This window comes from Stenella coeruleoalba, assembly GCF_951394435.1.
Source record: "Stenella coeruleoalba genome assembly, chromosome: 2".
Taxonomy (NCBI): domain Eukaryota; kingdom Metazoa; phylum Chordata; class Mammalia; order Artiodactyla; family Delphinidae; genus Stenella; species Stenella coeruleoalba.
In genome coordinates, this window is record NC_137147.1 from 83,480,378 (window position 1) to 83,507,337 (window position 26,960).

The following is a 26,960-nucleotide window of genomic DNA, read 5'->3' on the forward strand; positions in this document are numbered from 1 at the left end:
CCAAGGTCACCATAGGCTGGGCTGCTGACAGGGGCCCCTTCCCCTCTTCTGCCTTGGCTCTAGTCTGCCAGACGGCATGGCTCAGCACCAGCAGCCACCTCTGCTGTTACCCTCTACCACCAGTCTCTTGATGAGGGGTGGGGGACATCAGCTCACGGGACAGACAGGTGGAGGGGGTATTTTCTGAGGTGGGGGTAGGGCTGGCCTGATGGTGGTGGGGTACTGCTAGGAATCTTTGTCCTGGGAGGCTCAGGGAGGGGAGAAATCCTTTAGTGTTCTTTTATAGGTTTGGGGATTTTGCTTTCCCTAAGAGTGGGAGGTGGGAGAAGTAGGGGCAGTTGTCTTAGGAGACCCTGGCCCTTTGAGAAGTTGCTGTGCCACAGTCTTAGTGTTCAGCTTCCATTCACACCCTCCTGGGTGACCCTCTCCTTTAAACATGTCCCCCAACACAGCTAAGACTGTCTGGGCCCCACTGACAGCTCCAGAGGCAGATGGCAAAACGTCTTTTAGGGTTCTATTTCCCAGCCATAGGGGCTCACAGCCCTGATTTTCTTAAAGTACTGAGTCTCAAGGTCTAGGAAAGGCTAGGCATTATGTGTGGTGCAGGAGGAGTCCCTCAGCCACACTCCAAGGCTGGGTTTCTCCTCTTGCCTAGGCAGCCCCAGCACTGGGGGTGCTTCTCTCTGCCAGAGGTGTTCCTCCACTCAGCCCCTCCCTGGGCTGCTCCCAGGCTCTGGTGACTTGACACTACTCTTTTTGCCGCTCCTCCTTTTACTTCCCAAAGCTCCCCTCCCCCGCCTGAATTGGGAATGAGGCTTTGTTCTAGGCTGGACTCAGCATTTCTCAAGAACCTACTATGTGCGCATCCAGTGCATGTTGAAGTGAAGCCCTTTGCCGGCTCTGGCGATACAAGGTGCCGAAGACACAGCCCCTTCCCGCACCTCACAGGGACCTCCCACACCTCCGGGTGACCTCAGCCTGCTGTGCCCACCCACCCCGCTGACCCCGCGAGCGTGCTCGGGCTTGGAAAGGCACGTCTGTGGGTGTGAGACGGAGCCACAGCATTCGGTGACTAGGGGGAAGCCAGGTAAGTGTCCACACTTGGTCCCATCCTGGCTTGGGGACGCGAGAGAGGGAGTCCAGCCTGGGCTGTCAGGCTGCCCACCCCCTCCTCCCTCCCCCGGAGAGCTCTGATGTTCCCCGCGGTGGTGGAAGAGGGTGTGTGGGTGTCAAGGACTCACAGACCAGGCTCTGCTGTCGGCTGGAAATGGATGAGGGTTCCACACTCTGCTTCTGAGAAGGGTGAATTAGGAGCTGGAGTGGGGGGCGGTAGGTGAAGGGGAGAAAGAGGAAAAAGAGATGCGGGTGAGGGGTTACCGAGCCAGGACCGACCTTGCTTGAAAGGAAAGGAGACGTGGCAGGCAGGGAAGTCGGAAAGATGAGGCAAGGGCGGGAGGGGCTTCTCAGCAGTCGGGGCCCTTTCGTTGGAGTCTGGGGCCCTTTCTGCAGGAAAGGGGGGTTGTCCTCGCTTGATTTTCGGCTGGTCTTCCCGAAGCCTTGCCCTGGGGGCAGCAGCCGCTGGCGAGCGTGGGGGTGTTCCTTGGCTCGCAGTTCTCTGCACTGGGTGCTGGAGAGAAGGGGGACGAGGGATGTAGAGAGGTGACGGCCAGGGCGGGGGTGAGATTAGATTTCTCGGGGGGGGGGCGCGGGTAGCAGCTAGGGGATTGGGGCTCCAGGGTCGGGTCACCATGGGATACGGGCTCATGTTCTGGAGACGAGGAGAAAATCCAAGAAGCCGGCAAAGAAAACCGCCCCCTCCACCACCCTTGGCATCGTACCCCTCCCCCCAGGCCCCACCACTCCCCGCACCGCCTCCCGCGGCCGCCTCGTGCTGCCCCCTGCGTTGGGACGACCGACCCACGGTTCTGATTGGTTGGAGACCGGGAGGGGGAGCCGAGGGCCGGATTGGCTGGCGGGGCCAGCGCAGGGCGGGGCGGCTGATTGGCGGAGCTGGCCGAGGGGCGCGCTGCTGATTGGCTGGGGACGAGGAAGCAGGAAGGAGGGCGGCGGAGGCTCCGCTCTCGGGGAGTTTGTGGGGGAACCGCGAGCGGCGTAGCGGATCCCGGAGCCCGGCCCCCGCCGCCCGCCCGTCCGGCTGCCTGCCCCGCCCGTCCGGCCCCCGCCGTCCGCCCGCCCCGGCCAGGCGCGCCCGCCCCCCCGACGGCCCCGCCCGGCCGCGGCCCCCGCTCCGCCCGCCCGGCCCCGGCCCCCAGGAGGAGGCGCTGACGCAGCAGCGTGGAGCCCGGGAATTGAGCGCCCCCGGGGGGTTCCAGCCGCCGGATTCCAGCCCGGCCGGGGCCTGCGGGAGCCCAGAGCCGCGCCGTCCGCGCCGCCGTCCCGGTGAGCTAGGGGCCGCGGTCGAGGATGGGGGAAGGGGCGAGCGAGCGGGAGGGAGCGAGCGAGGGAGGCAGACGAGTGAAGGGGAGAGGACCGGTCGCCCGTCAGCGCGCCCCACCGAGCGCGCCGCGCCGCCGCCCCCGCCAGCCCGGGAAGGGACGGACGAACGGACGGACGACGCGAAGCAGGTGCGGCCGCCCGCTCGCTCGTGCCGCCTCTCTCCCCCGGGTCCGGCGCCACGGTCCCGCCATCGGGGAGTGCGGAGCGCCTCGAGGTGACAGCCCCTGGGGGCCGCCCGCTTCGCAGGCCGGGGGCGGGGTGGGTGGGGGCCGCAGTGTGGCAGCTTGGCCGGGCGGCGGCGGCGCGGGCGTCCCGGGCGGCGGAGGGCGGGAGGACGCCGGTCGTTTCTCCGCCGAGGCAGAGCCGGCTCGCCTCCGAGTGCGCGGGCGGCGAGGCCCCCGCCCCCCCGTGCCCCCTCCCCCCATCGAGGTCCCCGAGGCAAGGGGCCGCGGCTGGGGGCGGCGCCGCGGGATCGCCAGCACAGGGTGGGGGGCGCCCTCCCGCGCAGGGAGCTGACCGGTTATTGCTGGATGGGGGGCAGGGGATGGGGGCCACACCGGGGCGGGGGGTAGTGTAGACCAGACCCGATCGGACTGGAAGGAAGGGAGGCGCCGAAGAGGGAAGGGAACCGGTTCGAGAAGCGAGTGTGGGCCGCGGGAGGCCCGGCGGGGACCGTGCGGAGCAGCGGCCGAGTCCGAGGTGGGGCGGGGGATCGAAGTTGTCAGACCGCCTCTAAGTGACAGCGGGACCCAGTGCTCGCGGCCGGGCCTGGCCCTGCCTGCCTCGCCGCCTCTCCTCCAGGGCCGGGGGCCGGGTCAGGTCGGGCCCGAGGGGCCCGCTTGGCGGCGAAGCGCCGGACAAAGGCGGCGCCGGAGCGGGCGCAGGTGGTGGCGTCGGGGAGGGGAGCGGGTCCGAGCCACCCACCCCAAGGGGAGGGCGACCGGGCCGGACTCTGCCCTGGGGATTGCGGGGGCCGGGACGACCGCCGGGAGGAGCTGCGGCACTGGCTCACGGCTCCAGCCTCGGATCACCTCGCTGTTCTGGGAAGAGTGGGGTCGACCCAGTGGGGCAGAGGGACAGAGGTGGGGGTGTGCACATGGTGGGCCTGGCCGGTGGCGACCGGGTTGCTGGACTTACCAGGAGAGAGTCCGGTGAGCAGCTCTAGAGCCTGCCAGGACTGAGGGGTTTCAGCAAGAAGACTCTGTCCACAGGGAGAGGGTTAATCCCACCTGGGACATCTCCCAGTCGCCCATTGTCATTAGTCTTAAGAGGGCAGAAGACCAGTTGGACTGGGGACTAGGAAATACCTCCCAGAAGTGCTCCAGCAATCCATGGACAACTGCCTTCAGCACTAGTGAAAGAAGGTACTCACATAGAGAAATGAGAAGCTGAGTTTATAAACCCAGGCAGGAATTTAATTATTAAATAAAAAAGGTTTCCTTTCTATCACCTGAGAGACTTTCCTCCCACCTTTTCCACCCCCATGCCTTCTGCAAAAAGGAGAAAAGGACCCCAGAGAGACCACATGTCCTGGAGGAACACCACTGTCCTTGGCCAAGTAGAGGACATTTGGGAACCAGTGGCTTAAGCCATGAGTGCTTCTGACCCCACCAGTTACCAGCTCTAAGCTGGATGCTGTTTTTGCATATGTAAAAACCCACTCAGAGCTCCTGTGCCCTCTCCTGTGATCCCATACTTAATGGAAGAGTTGGGACCATAAAAACAGGGAGACTTAGGGTGTTTAGAATGTATATATTTGATAAAATCTGGGTCCCACCCCAGGAAGGTTTTGGTTATGAGCTGCTCCCAGCTGTGGTTGACTGTAATCCCTCCTTGGGAAAACCGCCTGTCACCCTTGCTTAGTCTGAGCATGGAGTTAATTCATAGCCACCCTCCATCCCCCTCCCCAAGAGGGTCTAGACCCCAGCCTGGGTGGAGTTGAGGCTTGTGGGAAAGGGAGGTATTACCTCATGCAGGAGACTAAAGTTTTTCTGAGAGAATTTAATTGTATGTCTAAGATCCAGAGGATGATGCAGCATCTCAAGGTCTTTATGTCTCCTGAGGGGCTCTCCAGTATGTATGTGATTTCTTTTGGTGGCAGTCAGAAGGGGGTGACCTGTCTGGCCACCAGAACCTAAAGGAGAATGGCCAAAACAATAATTCCCTCTTTGACAGGCTCTTACCTGGCAGGAGACTCATGTCAGTCAGATCAAGTGTTTAAGAGGGTTTGCTCTGGAGAGTTTAGCCAATGAAGAGTTTCTCTCTTTTTTATATCTCCCTCCCTTTCTTCCTTTCTGTTGCCCTGCTGTTCCCATGTCAGGCCTATGTTGTTATCATGACCTCCCTGTCCCTCCTGCTTCCTCTGGCCCTTCTGATCCAGTCTGTACACAGCTGGTAGATCATTCTTTGTAAAGCACTCCTTTCCCCATGTCACTCCCCTACCCACAAACTTGCAGTGACTCCCCTCTTCCTGCAGTCTCATCCTAGACAGTCTCCCTTAAGGCTCTCCCCTAGCCATGCTGCGCTGTGCATGTTTATCTCCCTGCATGTTTGCTCCTGCTGATTTCGCCAGTTGTCCCCAGTTAGGAGCCCCTTGCCTTCTTCTTCTCCTGCCTGAACCCTACTCTCATCCTTCATCTCAGACCACTCCAGGCCAGCGTTGCTTGCCTCTGAGATTGTGACCCTGGATTTTATAACATGGTGTCTTCTTGAGTGTTTTTGTCAGTTGGAAGTTTCTTAAGGACAAGGACAGTGTGAGTATTAAACCTTTGTGTGTGTGTGAGTATTCTAGGATTTCTGGTATAGTGCTGTGCACATCGTTTTTATTGAATGAATAAATGCAGTTGGCTGCTTAGTTGAGTGGGAGCGGAAGGGAAACGTTCCCTTCTGTTTCCCTAGAAATGCTAGTATAGGAGTTCTTGGTGGTTTCTGACCTTTTTAAGGCATATACATAGGGTGTATTTGGGGTGCTTTAGCGTGGGGAGCAAATGATTGCTTCTGATATTCCAGCTGGTGAAGTGTCTGTCCTGTGGATTGCTCACATGATACCATATAGACATGAATTGGAAAAGGACTGTAATCCTGTTTTCCTCCTACCTTACCAGGCCATTCTCGCTACCCGGCTTTGCTGCTCTTATGCAATTTTCCTTGTTGTCCGTGCTAAATGAATCCATATGTTTTATCCCTTCTCAATCCTGGGTGTAAATGGGGGAGAAAACACGGTTCTGAGAACAGAAAAGGAAGATTCCTGGGTCTGGCGTGTGGACAGGGCTTTGGGGACTGATGTTGGAGGAGTTGTTTATAGAGGCATCGCTGATATGGGAGGCACCATCAGTCCCACACTGGACCCATCAGAAAGGAGAGCTTATGATCCCAGCTCTCTTGGAACTTCCGTATTTGTTTACCACCAACCCTGGGCCATGGGAGAAATGGGAGAGAGGACTGGTGACTGGTTTGAGTCTAGACATTGAAAAAATAAATTCCGCATCCATCCCCTTTCCCCCAAACCTCCCTTTTGTGCCCCAGTTTGATGATTAATGGACCAGCATTTCCCTTCCAAGCAGGAATGCCACCCCTCACAGTTGCCATGGCAATGCAGACCGCTCCCCCGTCAATTAAAAAAAAAAAATCCGCACTACTTCTCTCCTCCTTGCTTCTACAGTAGTAGGAGACAGGTTACCTCATAATGCATCTCCTGGCCTCTCTTCTCAGCTGCTTGGGCTGTTTGTGCTGTGTGTCCTAGAACACGGCCCTTCCTCTCGTTCTGAGGATGGTCTGAGTTGCTCCACTCTAAGCAAATTGTGCCCCTCTTGGATCTAGCAGCTCCTGGAACACTTTTACAAAGAAGCAGAGAAAATTTCTGCTTTTTTAATTCACCCACAATGCAGATTAAAAACCAAAAAGAGCCTTTTTCTATCTTTTCCTTTGGGGTTAAAAAAAAAAATCCCCTCCACACTGTCTCTGGTACATAGAGGTGTAAGTTGGGGAGCGTTTTGACATCCATAAAGGAAGTTTCAGTAAACCTGGAAGGAATTAAGCCTCGCAGCATACAGAGTTCACATTGGAGTTCTGTGGAGATTTTCGATTTCTTTATTTTCATTCCTCCCCACCTCTGTCCCAGCATTCAGGAGGACTTGTGTGTTTTCATTTTATCTGTTCTTACTCCTCTTGGCCTTGCTCCGGCAACATCTGGCCTCAGCGCCCTGTCGCAAGGTGTCATTAAAGAGAAAAAAAAAAGCTTAAGGGGAAGATGTCTCTGGAGTTGAGAAGTTGCCTGTGTTGAACTAAGGCCGCCAGTTGAAGCTGCCGGGTTTATGGAGCATTATACGAACAGCCCCAACATTAAAGGGCCTCCTTTTTATGAATGGGTTGTGAAGAATGTAAATAAAGCAGCATCTTTCAATGGGGAAGCATTTTACATAAGCAATACTACCCCAGCCCCAGTATTTATGGGAATTTGCTAGCATAGTCTGGCAGAACTCACTTCCTTTGTGAACTTGCCATTGTGTTGGGGACTTTGGAGGGACAAGAAGAGTGTGCTTTGACACGGAGGGCAGCCCCAGTGCTCCTGCTCTGCAGGTCCCCGGCCTTGACATGATGGGCCACCTCATGGCTGGAAGTGCGTGCTAACCCTGAAAAGGTGGACAATACAGCATTTAGTCAAGAGCCTGTGATGATTAGAAGCATAGGCTCCTGGCACCTGGGTTCTGAGATTCTGCAGCGCCTCACCCTTCAGGCTGCTTCTGCCTCCCCGGAGAAGGGGACAGGGAGGTCCTGGATGATGAAATCCTGCCTGTTTTTAGGGGAGACACCTAACTGTAGTAAAATAGACTGGTTTGAATTTCAGCTCCTTTATGTTTCCCCTGCTCACCTCCTGGTACTGCCACTAATGAGCAGTAAACCGGCTAATAGGGAGAAGTAACAGCAGCAGTGGCCGTGAGGCTGAGGCTGCAGGCGCTCTGCTCAGGGCCAGACAAGTGCCCTTGGCTCCAATGAGCTGGCTTTGCAGAGTGGCTGAGTACTAGCCTGGCCCTGGGGTGCAGTGGAGGTATTGGTGTCCTGCCCTAGGTGACTTGGTCTAGCGGCTGGGGATCTAACTGTGGTGGGTTTGGTGAGCAGGCCTCAGGGCAAAGTCACATCCAGGACTTTGTGTGATGTCCCGGGAAGCATTTTCATCCAGATTCCATTTTTCCCAGTGGGAAACACCTGCAAAGATGGTTTGTTATTAACCTGTCTCAGCATCCCACCAGTAATAATAACAATAATAATAACATTGCCCTTGAGATCTTCTGCAGGCACCACGAATAAGAGAATGGGTTTGTCTCTCAGCCTCTCTGAGGTTTGAAATAGGAGCTTATTTCTGAGGCACCATAACCACGTTACCTGAATGAAAAAATGACAAGTGACTGGTCTTAGTTAACAGGATCAATGCCAGGCAGAAACTTGAGGTCTGCATCTTTTTTCTTATGTTTCTGTTCCAATAGGTTTGCGGGATGGGGGTGGGGGCTTTAACACACCTGGTGTGTTAAGACACCTGGTGTGTCTCTGCCTCTTGTGACCCCAGGGTCTCACCTGGAGTGGTACTTACCACCCCATACTTCCCTTCCATCTTCAGTGCCTGTTTGGGCCCCAGCCCTCCTTACATGCAGCTCTTTCAGTTTCCTACCTGCAGAGGAGAGGGGTAGCCCTCCTTCAACGGCAGCTGCCTGTCTAAATGTTTGGGGAAAATTCAGTTTGTTAATCACATTCTCATCCGGCCAGGTGGTTTAGAGGTGAATTATTATTATTACTGTTTTTTTGGCTGTGTCTTGTAGCTCGTGGGATCTTAGTTGCCCTACCAGGGATTGAACCCGGGCCTCAGCAGTGAAAGCGCCAAGTCCTAACCACTGGACTGCCAGGGAATTCCCTAGAGGTGAATTATTAGTTTTTAGAGCATCTTTGCAGATACCACAGCAAAGGTATTAGGGTGTTGCTTGATGCCAGGATATCCTGATGTGTATGCCAGAATGGAAGATGGAGTCACGATTCCACTATAGTCAGGGTCAGCAGGCCCTCCTCAGTAGTGAGGGGTGTCCCTGGAGGCGTTCACACAGTTGGGACAAAGTGTAGAAAAGAATTGTAAAATAGATGAAATGACTGTAAGAGATAATCGTCAGAGAAAATTGGAAGGACTTGGACTTATTTGGCCCAAAGAGGTAGCCATAGAGGTCAGGTAATACATCTTCAAATATTAAGATGGCTGTTTGGAGTGTGATGACCAAATTTCTGTCTTCATTGCAGTCCGTGATGGAGATTTCATCTGATTCGAGACGTGGTTAGATGCATGGGGTGGGGGGGCAGTCTGTAGACTCCTTTCCTGGATTGACTGTTAAAATCAAGAAAACATGTCTTTGCAGCCCTTACCCCTTTCGAGGATATAAAATGGGTTTGTTTCAGAAGTGCATCTAAGAGCATATTGGGAACTTTGAGAGACTTTTCTGTAGAAACAGTTTGTAAAATTATGTTTATGTTCCCTGGCCAGTATATAGATGGCTCTTAATCGTAGTACATTTTCAATTCTTTTGTCGTGAAAAATCAGGAAAAACTAATAATGTGTTAATGCCAATAATTAAAACAGCACAGAGAAGCAGAATTGCACATGCAAGTTGATCTCGAATGTTGGTCTGTGACTCAGCAGCCGTCCTGTGTTGCGGTTTGGGGCGTGGGCTTGGGGACTGACACCAGCCACCCCGCCTCTGCCCTCGATGGTGTGGGAGTGTGGGCAAGTTCTTCTGCCTCTCTGTTTTCTCCACGTTAGAGTGAGATGATATCAGCCACCGGGAGTGGGGGGTGGCAAGGATGAATGAGAGTGACGGTGACTGTAAGAAGTAAGTGGAACGAGAAGAATAGTCTCCTGAGATAGCTAGGCAGGTTGGGAGAGAGAAGAAAGAGGACAGTCGTGGAAGAAGGTTGTGCTGTGTAATATGAGAGAATTCCTAAAGTAGCCTGTTGAACTGTAGATTATATTGAAGAGGCAAGGTGGACTCCTGGGGATGAGGGATAGTTTGGAGGTCAGAGTTTCTCTGGGCTGTAAGTTGGGCCATCAGTCTAGGGTGGAAATGTTATATGGGATGGAGCAGGTGGGCACCCAGATCTTCATTTGTTCAGTAAGCTCTTACTAAGCCCTGTGGATAAGATTTATTGGTAAGGAAGGCAGAGCCTGCCTGTCCCTGCAGAGCTTGCATAATGAGGGTGTTACTAAACAGTTAATTGGTTAGGCGTGAGATATTCAGGTTGGCTGCCTGTGTTTCTGTTCGTGCTGTGGGAGTATTGGGAAGCCCTGGTCTTGGGTCTTGTTCCTCATGGCTGTTTCATTCAGGACATCAGCACTTTGCTGGGGAGGCTAAGGGCAGAGCTCCCATGTTGGCCTGGCTGGCCAGTTTCTTGTGTTCAGGACAAGAGATTGCACCTTCAGTCTTGGCACGCCATCTTAGAAATCCAAGTTACTGGTTCCTGGAGTGTCCTGGTGGTTGAACCAGCACATATCCTTTGCCACTCCTGGGCAGGTGCCCGGAGCAGGCTGGTGAGCTGTTGCGTTTTTTGAAGAACGGTGCATCAGTACACGAGGTTTCCTCCTGGTTGACCTGTTGCTGAGCCTTGAGGTTCCCTGTCCCTGTTCCTGCTTTATTTTTTCCACACTTTAACTGCCGGGAGCAAATGGGTCCTGCTCCAGGAGGAGATTTGCTTCTGGCCTGGTCTGTGCACTGTGGAGTCTGGGTGGGAGGGTCTGAGGGAGCCTTAGCCTGGCGCTCCCTGTCCCCCAGCCTGGAGTAATCCTGTATGGAGCCAATGGTGGTGAGTCGGGAAAGCTGCATTTGTCTCCCGCCCTTTCCAAATGTTTAGGAAGCACATTTCTCAAAGTGCTGCCCATTTCCCATTGGGCTTAGTACACCTGGCAAGAAGTAGATCGTAGACCCTCAGTAAGAGTCTGAAAGTCCTGGCTCAAATGTGCCCTCTGGGAAGCTGCCATGGAGCCAAGCTCTCTGTACCGAGCTCCGAGCCCTCAGTCACAGCCCTGTCACGCTGTCTTGCCCTCTGTCTTCCTACCAGCCCAAGCTCCAGTTCCTCAGTCTGCTTTGCATTTTTCTTCAGCACTTGGCGTGATACTTGACATGTATGGGGAAAGAATGAGCTTGTGTTGAGCGCCTGCTGTATACCAGGCACTCTGCTAGGCAGTTGACACACACTCCTATTTAACTTGATCCTCGTAACAACCCTGCTGTGTAGGTAAGGAAACCAAGGCTCAGAGAAGTTCAAGCCATTGACCAAACACACTTCGGATTAGCAGTGGCACGAAGTGGCTTCCAGCCCCGTGTGGGTCTTGCCTTGCTGAGCTGTGGCGAGGGGCCAGCAAACGTTGGCTGAATGAGCAAAGGTCACAAGAGGTGCCGTGTGCCTGGGAGCGAGCGACGGGTGCTCTGGCTTAGCTGGACCGACACCTGCACATAGAGGTCTGCCTGGTGCACACAGGAGCTGGGCACTGGGAAGAAGCTGGGGGAAGGTAGGTTGCCTTCAGTAGGGACATGTGCCTTAGAGGAAGCCTCTACAGACTAGTTTTGTATTGCATGTGATTACCTTCTAATTTGTCAGGGCTGAGTTTCTTAGAGCAGAGCACTGTGGTATGACTAAAATACAGTGTTCTCTGCCCACTGTCCTCACTCAGGGGTCTGTGTGTATATATTGACTTACAGGTCCCAGGGGTAAGTCTTGTCTCCCTCACTCTCAGCCCCCCTACCTGCAAGGAAGGGCCTTGCCCTGAGACTAGGGACTGGCTGTTTCCAGTGAGAAGGTGAAGGAGATTCCACCAACTCTACTGTTACTATATTCCTGTACTTAATTGCAATTCTAATGTAAAATGGAGAGGTCCATTTCATAGTCTGAGTCCCCTCCCTCCCCACAGAGATGTTAACAAGAGGTGTGATATCTGGCTTTGGGTCCAGAGCCAGCAGTACGTGGAGGTTCTGGATGCTCAGGTGTAGCTCTGGGCGCGTGTGTCTGGGCGCTCCCGCTGGGATGCTCAGCGTGGACAGGAGTAGCCAAAGGTGGGGCCTGGCTGTGGGGCTGGGCCGGTGGCTGCACCGGACCCTGTGTGGGGTGGGGGTGGGCCTTGCCCTGCACTGCTGCTCCTGCCTCTCTGGGCTCCTGGGAGCCCCCAGTGTGAAGTGTGAGGAGCAGGTGGTCGACAGGCCAGAGATAGGCTTGGTGCCTCCGGGGCAGGCGGGCCCAGCTCCTCAGATGGCCACGACCCGAGGGCAGTCTATAAAACAAGCCGCATCCAGACGGGTCAGGCCAGTTCCCTTTGGTCAGGCGCCGTGCTTCCTGCCCAGGTGTTTGTAGGGTCCCAGCCTGACTGCAGAGTAAATTGAGTACCCACAGCAAGTGAGGCTGAATGGGCACCAGGGAGGCCCTCTCTTCGGGGCAGTACCCTGGGGCTTGAGCTCTGAGCTGCTGGAGCCAAGGCTTCTGCTCTCTCTGGGAGCCTGCACTGAAGCTGCAGTCAGATGGCAACAGCAGGCAGAGCGAGTGCCCTCTGACCCCATCCCCTGGGCCTTTAGCATCTGAAGATCTCGCCTTTCTTGTTTCTTGGAGGCGTGGAGCTGTTATTCAGGGTCTGTGGGATACAGTTTCTGCCCCTGCCCTCTTCGCTGCATTGTAAACCGAGCCCCCCAGAGTTCACCCCAGACTGAGTCCCGAGTGGGATAAGGGTGGCACGGCTGCGTTTCCCGGGGTGGACACTCGGGTGTTTTCAATGGAACGGTAGCAGAGCAGGGGTCAGGTACAGGCTGCGTTTTCAGATTTCTCACCACTCCCGGTGGCTCTGGACTCCTCCTAATGTGGGGATTCGAGGGCTGAGGGCAGGCCACCCTCCACTGTCTGTGGGTCTGAAAGAGGGGGATCCCCAGGATGTTGGCCTGCCCGGTTCCTACTCTGCTAGGCTCCTGCTTGGTCCCTAGTGTCATTCTCACCACCACTCTTAAGTAAAGTTCTTTCTGATGTGTCTCTTTGAGATGAGGCATCTGAAGTTCAGCAAAGTTAGGTAAGTTGCTCATGGGCCAGAGCTGGATCCAGGTCTGGCTGACTTAAAGCTTTGGCTGTTGCCATTTTACCGGCTCTAGGGGGTTCAAGAGATACCAGCCGCATCTTTATCTGGCTTTATCACAAGAATTTCAGGAGCTTCACCTCTCTGTTTTTCCATGAAGTAACATCAACTAAATTTAAAAGAACAGGAGCTTGCCTTTGTGCTCTTCCTGCTTTTCTTCTCTGATAGCAGAGTCAAGAAACTCAGTGTTCGTGAAAAAGTATTATTCCGTTGAGGGGTGGCGGAGGGGGCTATTTTATTCCAAGAGAGATTGCAGAAGTGGGCAGTGCTTACTTAACTCGGTGCCTACTGTGTGGCTTTAGGGGTAATTGGAGGGAGGTGGCTTGGGTCAGGGCCCTTCCTGACCCTCACCCAGGGGACCACCTGGTCTGCTCTTACCTAAGACCGCCCCCCCCAACCCCAAGTACTCCCTCCCATTACAGATAAACCAAAAAGCCTGAAAAGCATAATTTCAAGTGCAGTGGGTAAGAGAGGTTTCAGGAAGAGCAGTGGGGCAGAGCCCTGGGTCCTGAACCCCTAATGATGGGGGTGTGGGTGTGGCCTAGAGCTGGGTAAGTTAGGGAGAGCCATGGCCAAGGCTGAGGGCCTCTTTCTGCCCCAGGGCAGCCTCTGCTTGGGGGAGTGATCTGGTTTCGACCTGCTCATCCAGGCCCCCACCCTTGCCCTCGTTTCTCCTCTGGTGCCCACAGCCCATCTCCTCCAGGCCTTTGACCTGCTCTTGCACACAGTACCTTGGGTGTCCTCCACCTGCCCTGGTGGGCCGTGGGGGCTACGTATAAGGTGCTGCTGCAGCTTGAGGGCAAAAGACAAGGCCTCCCTCCTTTTCTATTTCTGTGGAGATGACTTCTCCCAGCCCTGGTCAGGCTTGTGATTTTGGATTCAACTTTTGATTCATTGGGTCTTTGGCTTGGAGGACCACCAGCCGGCCACTGTGCTTCAGACTGGTTTTCTTCAGTGAGGGCTTGCTTGACATGGTCTAGGCGAGCTCTAAGACGCCCTGGGGAGTCCCTCCTAGGAACCTTCTCCCGAGGGTGCCTGAACTACCTGCCCCTGGGAGGACAGGGCTTCCCAGAGAAGAGGAGGGTAGTCTGAGAGAAGCAGGGCACTCTTGTCTGTTGGTAGTGGCAGAAAGTTCCTGGTTGAGCTGGTGTGTAAGTGGGAGGGACAGGACAGCAGGATGGTTGGCAGAGCTGGAATGGGAACCAAGCCTCCTGCTTTCCCGGGATCTTCTTCCCCCATTGAGCTGGGCCACCCCTGCAGGTTGGAGGGGCCCTGGCAGGCTGGGCGCCCCTCCACCCAGCCCCACCCCAGGGAAAAGCTGCTGCCGAAGTTCTCACACGTCCATCTGGCTTCAAAGCATGACTCACTGACTCTCTTCAGCCTGGAGTGCAGTGCGCTAGGCAGCAGAGTCCCCAGCCTCTCCTCAGGAGCGTGAGTGACATTGCTGCCTTAGGCACCACGTGAAAGCAAGGAGTTCTGCGGGTGATGGGATTTGGCAAATTCAAGGGAGGCTAGCAGGAGGCCCAATATGCTTGATTTGAAAATGTGACTTGCACCCTTTGATTTAGAAGCTTCCTGGGATCATCAGCCTCAGGGACAGTGGGTGTCCCTGAGGGACGAAGAGGGAGGTGAAGGAGTGAGATACTCTGCCAGAAACAAATTCCCAGGTTCTGGGGACAGACTCCCGAAAGTGGAAGGCTTTTCTCCGAATCTTTTTCATATTGCAAGGGAAAGACTGAGTGGGACCAAGTATCCCAGAATCCCTGGGCCATCCATCCATGTAGCAAGTCTACCAGCAAATTGAGGGTGGGGGAAAGCGAGGGCAGACCAAGGACGACCATGGTCTGCTAAGAGCTCTTCATTGGCCAGGCTTGGAAACACCTCCCTGTGTTCGCTTTCTCTTTCCCATCCACTCCTCCTTACTCTGCTTGGTGTCCATGTCCTTAAAGGCCATAAGCCCAGGTGACCTCAGCCTTGGCCACCGGCCATTCCCAGGCCCGACTCCTCTGGTAACTTGGGGCCTGTTGAGGGGCTTTGGCCCCTGCTCAACTGTGTGGTCTATTCACTGTCCTCCTTCTCCAGGCCCTTTGGGGGTGGGGGAGGGCTGGGCGCAGGCTTCCCTAGGAAATACAGATGTGCTTCTCCTTGTTCCTGCTCCTTCACCTCTGGCACAGGGGTGCCCTGCCCTTGAGGGAAGGGCCTGGGGTTATAAGCAGTTGGGATTCTTTTGAGGGCTAATAAGCGTGCTGAGCAATCAGGGATGGGTGGACACCCTGATTAGAAGAAAGAAAGCGTCTTAGGTAGCCTAGCAGATGCCTGAGGTTTTTCAGGAGCACTCCAGTCTGTGCTTCAGGAATGAATGGATTTGCCTCTGTGACTCTCTGTCCTGCCTGGGGCCTAGTCTCTGGGTATGCAGGTCTCCGCATGTGGCCAGAGCAATGCCTGGCACCCCGCCTCCCTTTTCCAGTTTTCCAAGTTCTTTCTCAGGGGTGAGGGACACCCCTGCTGCCCTCAGCCTGGTTTTTGGAGCACTCTTTCTCAACTAGTGGCATGTCTCTGGAGAGAGGGTAGAGGGTACCCAGTGACCCCAGCCACTGGCCCAAGGCCACAGGAGCTACTGGAAGGGCTCTGGATTCCCTGGGAGTCCTCAGGCTTGGGACTTTCAGGGTTAAATCCTGGCCCTGCAGGGACTGCTCCCAGCTCCTCTGGTGGAGCGAGAGTGAATAACAATAGCAGCGGAGAAATCAAGCTGAAAAGCTTGCTGGGCAGGAGGGGTCCCAGAGTGCTGGGGAGGGCAGAGCTCCGTCTGACACCTTACTCAGCAGCATCTTGCTTTGTTGGGGTGTAGGTAGGGAGTGAACAGCATAGTAGTCTCTGACCACCGATGCCGGCAGTGTCCGTCCCCCCGACCCTGCCCCTCAGCTCTCCATTGCCTGGGCTGTGCCAGCTTCCTGCACACAGCCTGCTGCCTTTTTCATTTACGGGGGTGCCCGGGGGGCCCAGGTATGTTGGAGGTGGGGAGGGTGTCTGCTAAGCAAAGTTAAGGGATGATGCCTGGTCGCAGGCATTTTCTGTCTGGAGCTCTGGGTTTCCTGTGACTCACCCCCATCCTGCCCCCTGCCTGGCATCTTGCCTACAAGGAGGGAGTCCTGAGGAATAAGGCAGGACTAACAGGGCTGCCTGGGTTTGTCGCCTGAGTTAGTTCTTCTATTTGGTACTTTCTTTTCCCAGCTCTTAGTGGCTGGTGGGCCTTTAAAGCTGTACCACAGGTCTAGAGTGTGGTCCCTGGGTTTCCTACCTGGGAATGCTGGCCCCAGCCTTACTGACATCCCTCCCCCAGGCACGGGCACTGGGCCGTTTGGAATCTGAACTAAGGTGGGGCTGGCTCCACGGGCTGGCTGAGACCTCCCCCCACAGGCTCCTCACAGCCAGGCCTTCACTCTTGAGGGGGCTTTCCAGCAATACCCAGGTTATGGCTGTCCTACTGTATGTGCCAGGCAGGTGTCCTCACAGGTGGACTTTGCCTCCTCCACGGCCCAGCAGGCAGGTTCCTCATCTCAGCTCCTCGCTGTCCATCTCCTTATCCTCCTGTGGCCAATCTCAGAAGCCTCGAGAAGGGGGAGGGGACTGATAATGTCTTTGAAGGAATTGGTGGGCTCCCACCACCCAAGCCCCTATCCTGGATCCATGTCCTCAGGACAGTCTCCTCCTGTCCTACGATGAGTATCTAGTGGGAGAAGAACAGGTGGAGACAACCGAGAGCTTTGCCCCCAGCTTCTTCTGTCTTCCAGCTCTGGGGTTTGCATTGCTCCATAGGGTCCCCAGGGGCTTGGTTCAGAGGAGAGTGGGGCAGCCAGTCCTTGCACAGCTGCTGGTAGCCTGACCCCGCTAGACCTTTGCACTCTGGAAAGGGGTGTCCCGGGAACATCCAAGCTGGAGATGGAGTGAGTGGCCAGAGTTACTGCAGGGGATGCGGGCCAGAGTTACTGCAGGGGATGCAGGCCAGAGTTACTGCAGGGGATGCGGGATGGGCTGCAGTGGGGGAGAAAGCAGGCCAGGGCAGGCTTCTCTCATTGCCTGCCTTATGTCCTGCAGCTTGGAGGTACTCCATGACACACACTCGGAGGAAGTCTCTTTCCATGCTGAGTTCGGGCCCCACGGGCCGCCAGGAGCCCCTGCAGATGGAAGGCAGCAGTATGGAGCAGGGGGCAGAGGGTGTGGAGCCAGGTCCTCCTGAGAGCCCAGGGCACCTCATGGGGCGCCGCAAGAACTACCCACTGCGGAAGCGCCCGTTAATTCCCGAGAAGCCCAAGGCCTGCAAAGTGCTGCTGACCCGCCTGGAGAATGTGGCTGGTCCACGGAGCGCAGATGAGGCTGATGAGCTGCCCCCCGACCTGCCCAAGCCCCCTAGCCCGGCCCCATCCAGTGAGGACACTGGCCTTCCCCAGCCCCGCAAGCGGCGCCTGGCCTCCCTCAACGCTGAGGCCCTCAATAACCTGCTGCTGGAGCGGGAAGAGACCAGCAGCCTGATGGGCACCCGCCGCAGCCGAGGGGGAGACCCCCACCGCAGCCGGGACCGTGACCGGGCCACTGGAGGCTGGGCCTCCTCCAAGAAGCGGCCCCGGCTGGGGGACCTCGGAGGAAGTCGGGACCTGTCCCCAGAGCCAGCACCGGATGAAGGGGCCCGCCGAGATGGCGATCCAACTCCCAAGAGACTGGCCAGCCTGAATGCAGCTGCCTTCCTAAAGCTGAGCCAGGAGCGGGAGCTACCCCTGCGGCCGCCTCGTGCCCATCCAGAAGCAGATGGGCACTCCACTGAGCCACCAGCACTGAGGGCCCCGAGGCCAAAGTGGGCCAAGGTCAATGGCAAGAACTATCCCAAGGCCCGGCAGGGGGCTGGCTCTGGGGAGGCTGCAGGCCCACCCGGCTGGCAAGGACACCCCGAGGAGCCATGGCCATCTGCCACCCCTCGTGGGCCGTCCAGCCAGCCACCTTACCAGCCCCTGAGCGAGGCTCTAGAGAGCCCCTTGGGGCTGCGCCCTCACCTGCCCCTACTGATGGGTGGGCAAGCAGCCTTGAAGCCGGAGCCCGGGCGCCCAGGCGAGGAGTCACCTGCCCCCAAGCAGGAACTGCACCAGCCCTCTTTCCCCGCACCCCAGCTCTCCCCGCTACCGATGCCTGGCAACCCCGCCGACTACAGTGGCCTGTGTGGTGGGCCTGAGCTCACCGCGCTACGCAGCTTCTACCTGTACTGCAGCCAGGCCGGGCTGCGGTGTGGGGGCTACCCCTCCTGCTCCGTGCTCCCCGAGGACAAGCTGTCCCCAGTGGCTGCAGCTAACGCGGGGCTCCTCTTGGCCCCGAGCTCAGTGCCCGCCACGGGCACCCACTTCCAGCACCCTCCATGGGGTTCTCGCTACTGCTCCAGTGAGGATACTGGAGTGAATGGCTACAGCATCTGTGAAATGTTGCCCCCGTCTCTTACCCACATCGGCACTACCTGTGGCGGCTGCCCCTACAAAATGCCTTTTGCAGCAGGTATGCCTTCCTGGAGGTGGGGTACACCAGGGAGTCTCTGAGAAGCAGTGTCCCAGGAGGGTGGGGCGCACTGGCGTCTGTCTACCGCGTGGGAGAGTCGGGGGTTTTGAGAAGGGAGGATTCCTCTAGTTTTGTGCCCCCAGCCTAGGAGATTCCCAGGAAAGAGGCCCGTGTTTAGCTCTTAGCAGCCCTGCTCCGTCCCCACTGTCTATGGAGGTTTCTCGGCATGGCAGTTAGGTAGCTTTGTGGTGGTGAAGTGGGCAGGATGTGTCTCTCCTCCCTCTCCACTGGGATGCCCATTCTTAGACTCTGAGTAGCAAGTTAGATGCTGAAATTAGCACTTTTGCCAAGTTCTTCCCATGTCCTTCTGCCTTCCTCGAGGAAAACTAGAATTCCTTACTTCCCGGGAACCCAGACCATCTGCATGCCAACCGAGTTCAGCATTCACGGGAGGGGTGGTGGGTACCAGGCCCCGTAGGTGGTACCAGCTGCAATAGGACAGCTTCGTCCTGGCCATACAGGCCTTGAAAGAGAAGTAATGCTCAGACTTAGAATCACCTTGCTAGGTACAGACCGGGTGGGCACACTCTGAGAACAGACAGGCTGCCATCAGGGCCTGGGCTTTGGTGTCTACCTTCTTGGCAAGATCCAGACACCTGAGAGTCTCGTGCTGTAGTTGTTGAGACATCCCTAAGTGATCTCTCTTTCCCCAGACTGGCAGGAGTGTCCTCACATGCCTCTCCAGGCTCCCTTCCTGGCTCCTGGGTGGAAGTGAGGTGACCAGAGCCACGCTAGCCAGCAGGTCTGCCCTGCTGCTGGTGAAGTGAGGGGCCAGGCCTTCTCAGGGCTCTCCCCTCCCCTGCACAGCCCTTCTTGAAGGGGTCCATAAAACAACTTTATAAACTGGTTGACTCTGGCCAGACTGGTTGTTTCAGGTTCTCACATGAGTTGGAGCTCTAAGAAATGAGAACAAGCTTCTTTCTAGGCTCTTCTTTTTCTTCCGTACCACTCTCTAAGTCTAGTCACTTAAACTGTGGGACCCAAGACCCCTAGCCCCTTGCCCTGGGACACCAGTAAGCACCATGTGCCAGGCGCTTGTTCTTAGTGCTTTATATATGGGAGGCCATGTGGCATGTTAATTGAGCACAGACTCTGGAGCCAGACTGAAATGTTCTCCCCACTTCTTCAGCCACGTGACTGTGGGACAAACCAGTAACCACCCTGTGTCTCAGTTTCCTTAATTGTAAAATGGGGGTAAATGGTACCTACCTCATAGGGTTGTTGTAAGGATGTGAAGAATTAATATGTTGATAGGAAAACACCTAGGACACACTATATGGTACTCACAACTACTACTTCTGTTGCAAGGCACGGAAAGGTAAAGTGACTTGCCTGAAGTCACACAGCTGGTAAGTGGCAGATCTGGGACTCATATCCTGGTCTCACTCCAGATCCCCTGCTCCTAAGTACGGTGGAAACCTTAGAGAAGGAAGATTAAGTCAGAGCTTAGAGATGCCATTCCCATTACTTCCCCTTCTCTCAGGCTAGAAGAGGAGATGGAGATGTCTGTGGGCCAGTCTCCAAGGTCAAGAAAAACCCTTGGCCAGTCACTGATCATCTCCCTTAACAGCCTCTGACGCCACCTGCCACCTCAGTGGCCTTTGGGTTCACGCTTAGAATTAAAAGAAGAAGGCTCTGAAAGCAGAGGGACTGGGGGTTCCCTGCTTATCCTTACCTGCCCTGACCTCCCTCTCTCCTTTTCCCAGAAGGCTGCAGGTCCCTGGGCCAGCTGGAATTTCCTCTCCCAGAAGCCGGCCACCCTGCCTCACCTGCCCACCCCCTCTTGGGATGCCCTGTGCCCAGCGTGCCACCTGCAGCAGAGCCTGTCCCCCATCTTCAGACACCCACCTCGGAGCCCCAGACGGTAGCTCGCGCGTGCCCTCAGAGCGCCAAGCCTCCTAGCGGCTCCAAGTCAGGTCTGCGCACGGGCTCTAGCTGTAGGCACACTGCGCGGAGCAAGGCTGCCCGCAGGCCCAGCCACCCCAAGCAGCCTCGCGTCCAGCGCCCACGCCCCCGCCGCCGCCGCCGCCGCCGCACTAACGGCTGGGTGCCCGTTGGGGCTGCCTGTGAGAAAGCCGTCTATGTCTTGGTGAGTGCCAGCTCTCAGCTGATGGGGAGAAGGGAGGGTGGCGGTTAGGGACATAGGACCTGCAGTGAGTTGGGTCCCAGGAACCCCTGGCTCTAGCCACTCTGAGAAGTGACAAGGGGTTCAAGCTCAGTTGTACCCCAGGAACTGATCACACTGGCCCGGCCTGCTCCCCCAACCCGTACTGATCCTGTGCCCTGTGCCTTGGGGAGTCACGGAATGCACAGTCAGTCACAGCTGGTGGCTGCCATCTCTGTCACCGACTCTTAGGGAAGCCTCCTGAAGTGTCTTCACCTCTCATCCCGGATTATAAAGTGGAGGACTTCCCTGGAGGCTTTTTGGATAAGTATGTATAGGGGAAATTGGGATAGGCAGAGAAAATTGGTGATACAGGAACATCTGGGATGATGAAAAGAATGTAGACTGAAATGTATCTAGCACGTCTTAGGTGCCAGAACCGAACTAAGCACTTTACATGCATTATCCGCTTTCATCATCACCGCCGCCCCGTGAGGTACGCACACACCCCGTGGTCCTAGAACTACCCTCATTTCACAGACGAGGAAACAGGCTTAGCAGTAGATTAAGTCATTTGCCTGTGATAAGGCTTTGCTGCTTATACCATGGTGGTTTAAGAGTCAAACCCAGACTGCCCATTAGGAATCTTGAGGACCTGCCCGGTGCTGGGGGCTTGGAGCACGAGAGCCGGCTGTCGTGGGTGTGGTGGTCGGAGTGCAGGCCCAGAAGTTTCGAGCCACTTTCTTACCCCTGTTCCCATTTCTCTTCCTTTCTCCAACGGTGAGGATTCCCTTTCCTGCCCCTGAAAGCCAGGCTCAGGGAGGAGGGGCCAGAGTGCAAACCACTTTGGCAGTCTCCCATCCTCAGCGGTTTGACTGCCCTGAGGAGAGCACAGAGAGGATGTCACTCCCTCCGCATGCTGAATGCGGCCCCACAAGCCTTGTTTGTGTCATTGGTTTGTTGCTCAGGATGAACCGGAACCAGCCATCCGAAAGAGCTACCAGGCGGTGCAGCGGCATGGAGAGACGATCCGAGTCCGGGACACTGTCCTGCTCAAGTCAGGCCCTCGAAAGACGTCCACACCTTATGTGGCCAAGATCTCTGCCCTCTGGGAGAACCCGGAATCAGGTACCCCTTGTCTAGAGTTGGACCTGGCACTAGTGTCCTGCGTCCTTGGCAGAGTCTGCCTTCCACTAAGCCAGTGTCTGTCTGGTGCTCAGGGCTGCAGACGGCCTTGTGCTTGGGTTGGATCAGCTCATTAACCTTTCCAGCCATCAGGGCCTGAGCGCCTGTCACCCTGCCTCACCTGTCAGTGCCTTTTCCTCCTCCTTCCTCCATGCCTAACAGCATTCTAGGCCACTGAATTGCCAGACTTGGCCCAAGGCAGGGGATAGGGGTGGCCAGAGCCTGCAGAATTGGCCTAGGCTTTGAAGTTGGATGAGCCTCCAGGGCAGGTGGCCAGCCCGCCTGCCTATCTAAGTAACTCTGGAGCTGCCAGCTCAAGCCCTGATTGCTTCTCTTTCCCCCCTAGGAGAGCTGATGATGAGCCTCTTGTGGTATTACAGACCAGAGCACTTACAGGGAGGCCGCAGTCCCAGCATGCACGAGGTGAGCTGCCTGGCGGGGGAGAGGCTGGGGCACTGAGAACGTGGTATGGGGGGGTGGGGCAGCCTGGGCATTCAAGTCCCTGAACTCATTACCTTGGACACCAGAGAACCTGGGGAAAGGCCTGAGTTTTAGCCTCTTTTCCCAACACTGCCCCAATTCATGTTTTGAAGGGAATAGTAACCTTTGTCTTGAAAGGTGGGGCAGAAAGGGAGCCCCCAAGAGCAGGGTGCCAGAATGGGAGCAAGTAGTTGTGTCTTCCTGGCGACAGGAAAGGGGAGGTGGAACTGCACACCTTTACTGTCTGCAGCAAGAGAGGGAGGGGAGAAAAGTCTCTACTGACACCCCTTGCTATCTACCAAGCCGTGTGTGGGTTGCTCCACCCCCGGTCTGGGCTCCCTTTTACTTTTTTTCCCCTCTCTGGGACTTTTCATCTAAATGGGAGAATGCACACCAATTCCCCTCTCCTCCCCTGGGCTGGGGTGGGGGTCGGGAGGCTGATGTCAGTCAGAGGCTGGAGCGGGTACTTGGCTGCTCCTGAGTAGGACAGGACCTGGGAGGAATGCCTTGGGCTGCTTGATGAGGAGCAGTTAGGCTGAAATTCCAGGGAAGCTCCCTAGCTTCCTGGGCACTAGCTGGAGTTGTCTATCTCAGGTCAGGAGTCCCAGCAGAGTGGTTAATGTCTGCCTTGCTCCTGGAGCTAGGTGCTTCCCACCCTGGTAGCCAACCTCCTCCTCCCTCCCCTTGAGCCTTTGCAGAATGAAGTCTTTGCATCGAGACATCAGGACCAGAATAGTGTGGCCTGCATTGAAGAGAAGTGCTACGTGCTGACCTTTGCTGAGTACTGCAGGTGGGTGGTGCCCCGTACCTCTGGCTAGCCTCTCCCCTCAGACTTCCCAGGGCTATTTGGGTGCTGCCTGTGATCCCCAAGGGGATCTGACTCACTGGGCCTGACCTCCTAGAACTTTCTTCCCACAGTCTGCTTCCATCATGTAATTTTTATGGAAAAAAAAAAAAAAGAAAAATTGTTCCCCCTCTGAGGCAGAGTGATTGGGGCAGAGTTGCAGAGTCGGGGATAGTTAGAGTACTGCTCTCAGAAAAAGTCAAGGAGAATTGACAGGTGATTGGGAGGGAGGCCCTGGTAGGTGTGGTTCCCCAGTGACAGAGAAGATGGTTGGCAGAGAGGGCATAGGCCCCCAGGACAGGGATGGAGGCAGCACCTGCCCTTGTGGAGGTGGGAGGGGGTGTCCCAGCCCTCTGGGCAGGGTAGGGAAGGAATTGGTCTTCCTGCTAAGATAGCTGTGGTAAAGACAGCGAATGGTGTGTCACTGCAGATTCTGTGCCATGGCCAAGCGTCGAGGCGAGGGTCTCCCCAGCCGAAAGACAGCACTGGTGCCCCCCTCTGCGGACTACTCCACCCCGCCACACCGCACAGTGCCCGAGGACACGGACCCTGAGCTGGTGTTTCTTTGCCGCCATGTCTATGACTTCCGCCATGGCCGCATCCTCAAGAACCCACAGTAGCCCCCTCACGCCCACACTGGGGCTGCCCACGGGCAAGTGGGGCTCAGGGCAGGGGGCACTGCTTGAAGCACAGCACTTGGTTAAGGGGCCACAGGAGCCTGAGGTGGCTGGCCTGTGGTTCTCTTGTGGGGGGAGGGCAGGGGCCCCTATGGATTTGGGCCCCATGGGAGGGAAGGGGAGGCCAGGGTATATGAAAAGCATCAGAGCCCTCAGCTTGGCCCAGGGCACCTCTCTGTGGTCCCCTGGGCAGAGGCTCCTGAAGAAGCAGTCTTCCCTGAGGCTGGGCGAAGCCTCAGGGGCATGGCCCCTGGGGGGATTGGGGGAAGGTCCTTCAGGAACCAGGCCCTTCTTTGTCCTCCCCTGGGCCCTTCAGGGGGGAGTGGGAGCCAGCTTTACCTCACCCACTGTGACCCGCTGCTTCCCCATTAGCCTGGGACCAGGCTCTCCCAGATTCTAGCACAGCTCCGAGCTCATTCCTTTGAGGCCTAGGGAGCCAAAGTCTGGCTCCCAGAGCATTGACTTTCTCTTCCTGGACTTGGGGCCTTTCTCTGGCATTCCTCCTTTGCCCCTGCAGTAGCCCCTGGTGCTGGGACAAGTTACCAGCCCTCACAGTCATGGGTGTGGCCCCCTTGTGGGAGTCAGCTTCCTGTCCACCTCCTGGTGAAGGCCACCCAGCAGGTCTGGCCTCCCAGAAATTAACTGATCAACATGGGGTTTGTCATGTCTGGGAGAGCAGAAGGGAGCTGGGAGGGGGTGGGGGCAGGGGGCAAGGAAAATTGCTACCTGATTTATTGAAGACTTTTCCTCTTGCCTTACACTTAGAGGTTTAGGAAACCTCTTGCAGAACTTCACACATGACTTTTCAAGCCACACCCACCTGCAATCAAACCAAAGGAGTGCTGTGGCTCCCCTGCCCTGCCACCTCTTACCCTAGTCTTTTGTAGATTGCACTAATTTACATCCCAGCGAGAATCAACACTGTATCAGTCCACAGACCTGCTGAGCTGCAGCCTCTCACTCTAGGAGCTAAGGACCTGCATTTTCAGTTTGTTCCTGTTGCCCAGGGGCCCTGTTCTCACCTCATGCTGCTCCCCAGAGTAGATTAGGAGATTCAGCCCCCTGCTATCCTTGCCAGAACTAGGCCCTGGCCCTGGCCCTGGGGCACTCCGTGTGGTGGCTGGAGCAGTCTGGTTCTTTCCTATTTGTACCAAAGAGGAGCCTGGTAGGGAGAGGGAGTGTGGCTTGGGCCCGGCGCTGGGCACATGCTCGTGAGTGATTCCACAGGCCACAACCCTGGGGACAGGAGTCAAGGAGGGCAGCACTGGGTCCCCCTCCCCTAGGGAGGGGCAGACAGACCCTGCAGGCTGAGGAGGTGGCACTGGGTGAGGACAGTTGGGCGGGAGGTGGAAGTGAATCCTGAGGGCACTCCCAGCGATCCCCCAACCCTGTGCTGTCCCTGAGCAGATGGCTGCTCCTGATTGGTCATTGGGCTTGGGTGAGGCCTGGACCATTCAGAGGTGAATTTACACTTGGGAAGCCCAACCCCAAACCTGAAGGGAAGGAACTTGGGTCCCCTTGTATTGAATAAGCTGTTCGGAGGAAGGCATCATCAGTCCAGGAGGGCGGGGCAGTAAGAGAGGTTGGCAGAGTGGCCGTGGGGTGGGGCTGTGGTGGCTCTGGAGACCCAGCCTTGGAGCCTGCTCTTTCCCAGGGCGCTGGGCCCTTGCTGCCAAGGAGCCCAGCCTCACCCAGCAGGAGATCAGGCCCCTCGTCTCCCAGGAGGCAGGGTCCACTGCCCACAACTTAAATGCTTTTGAAATCTCTTAGATGTGGAAATATTTTTTCGAACCTGAAAATGCAGCTGGTAGAATTTCAATGGAAGCATAATTCATGTAAAATATATTTTAGTTGATATTTTGTAAAATGCACTTTTTGTGTGTGTCGACCCTGGTTTCTCAGATCTGTATTTCAGTGTTTACAAGGGAGGGAGGACCTTTCCTCACCTCCCTTTTGACAGAGATTAGAAGTACTTCTTTAAGAAAAAAAATAATAAATTTGAGAAATTGTATTGATTTAGAAAAGGACCATTTCCTGTGTGTCGTGTCATCTTTTTGTGTGTGGGTGCAGAGGGGCTCACCACTCTTAACCACTGCAGTGCAAGGGCTCACTGAGGTCAGTAAGCAAAGAGCACAGGAACGTGCGGGGAAACAGCGGGAGGAGAGGAGACAGAGGGAATGGGAACTTGAGGTGACTTCTTAGCATCGTGGTGGGCTGAGTGAAATCCTTGGGAACTGGTCTCCAAGTGGTTGCGCAGTGAAGATACCGCCTCATCACCTTGGATCATGCCCCTGGAGAACTGGCCAGCAGAAACTGTTCGAGGGCCTTGGTATCTTGCAACTGGCACTCCTTGCTGAGGAATTGAAGGCTGAATCATGAGGCCAAGGGCTCAGACGGCCTGGACGCTTGGTTCAGTCAACCTAGCCCTAGCCCCAAAGCCTCAGTGTTGACTGTGTTCAAGGTGGGGTGGACCTAAGGCTCTCGGGGTTCCTAGGAGGCAGATATGCTGCCCAACCCGCTCCTGCATTTTGTAAGGACATCTGGGCAGCTGCACTTCCATAGAGCTTGTTAGTGGCACAGGCAGCATCGTGGACATACTGCAGCACTGCCATCAGTGTGCTGTCCACAAGGGTCCCATGAGATGGGCAGTATCCCATCATTTTACAGACGAGAAACTGGTGTGGAGACAAGTACTTTGTCTAAGGACTCCCCCAGAGTAAGTGGCCATTCCTGTATTCAGACTGCCTCACTGTGACTGCTAACACAGAAAACTGCTCAGAGAAATGAGCACATGTGGTGCAGTTACCAAAAACTTTCTCAAAGTTGTTTTTTCCTCTCCTAGTATAGAAGACGTATTTACCGTTTAAAAGAAAAAAGATAAAAGATTTCAGTGGAAATAATCCCATGACCAGAAATCTACCTTCAGTGCTATTGGAAGCAAGGAGCAGTTAGGTGAGGGCTAAACCCTGATGGAGACTTCTAAATCAGTGAATGGTCTGAGATGCACCCCAGCATTCAGACAGAGTAGGGAGCCTGTCCTGAGGAGCTGGAAGGCCACCAGGTTTCCCATTCTTTCCCCTTGCGCATGTGCTATGCTCACACTGCTAGGATTGGGCGGGCCATGCGTGAGTCTTTTAGCTTCATCTCATCCTTCAGGAGCCCTCATCCTCTGAATTCCTCTCATCAGTGGTAACTCCATTCTTGCTAAACTCAAAGCCTGTGGCATCTCCTGTTCCATCACCTCCTCAGTACAGTGTGTTCTGGGGTCAGCTGCTTTCTCCCTCCGTGTTTGTGCTCCATTCATCTCTGAAGGATCATGATTAGGAATTTAGGATTTAGAATCAGACCAACTCACACAAAGTCTCAGCTTCCCTGAGCCTGTTTCCTCAGCTGTGCAGCGGGGATGCGCATAGTACCTACCACCCCGGGTGACTGTGACCACTAAAGAAGGTAATGAATACAACAGATGACACCTGCCTC

General features: G+C 55.8%; 1 protein-coding gene across 6 annotated transcripts; it reads left to right on the forward strand.

Annotated features, from left to right (window-relative positions):
• The first annotated feature begins 2,051 nt into the window (after positions 1 to 2,051).
• Positions 2,052 to 25,502, forward strand: BAHD1 (bromo adjacent homology domain containing 1). 6 transcript variants are annotated; one of them, XM_079913917.1, is made up of 7 exons: positions 2,052 to 2,400; positions 16,691 to 18,130; positions 19,897 to 20,279; positions 21,263 to 21,422; positions 21,826 to 21,902; positions 22,649 to 22,749; positions 23,234 to 25,502. In XM_079913917.1, exons 2-7 carry the CDS (start codon positions 16,705 to 16,707, stop codon positions 23,421 to 23,423), a joined length of 2,337 nt encoding a protein of 778 aa, XP_079770043.1. In that variant the 5' UTR covers positions 2,052 to 2,400; positions 16,691 to 16,704; the 3' UTR covers positions 23,424 to 25,502. The 6 variants fall into 6 exon arrangements, with proteins under 6 accessions (XP_079770043.1, XP_079770041.1, XP_079770042.1 ...); XM_079913915.1 differs by lacking the exon at positions 2,052 to 2,400 and adding an exon at positions 2,424 to 2,585; XM_079913916.1 differs by lacking the exon at positions 2,052 to 2,400 and adding an exon at positions 3,764 to 3,821.
• The last annotated feature ends 1,458 nt before the right edge of the window (positions 25,503 to 26,960 follow it).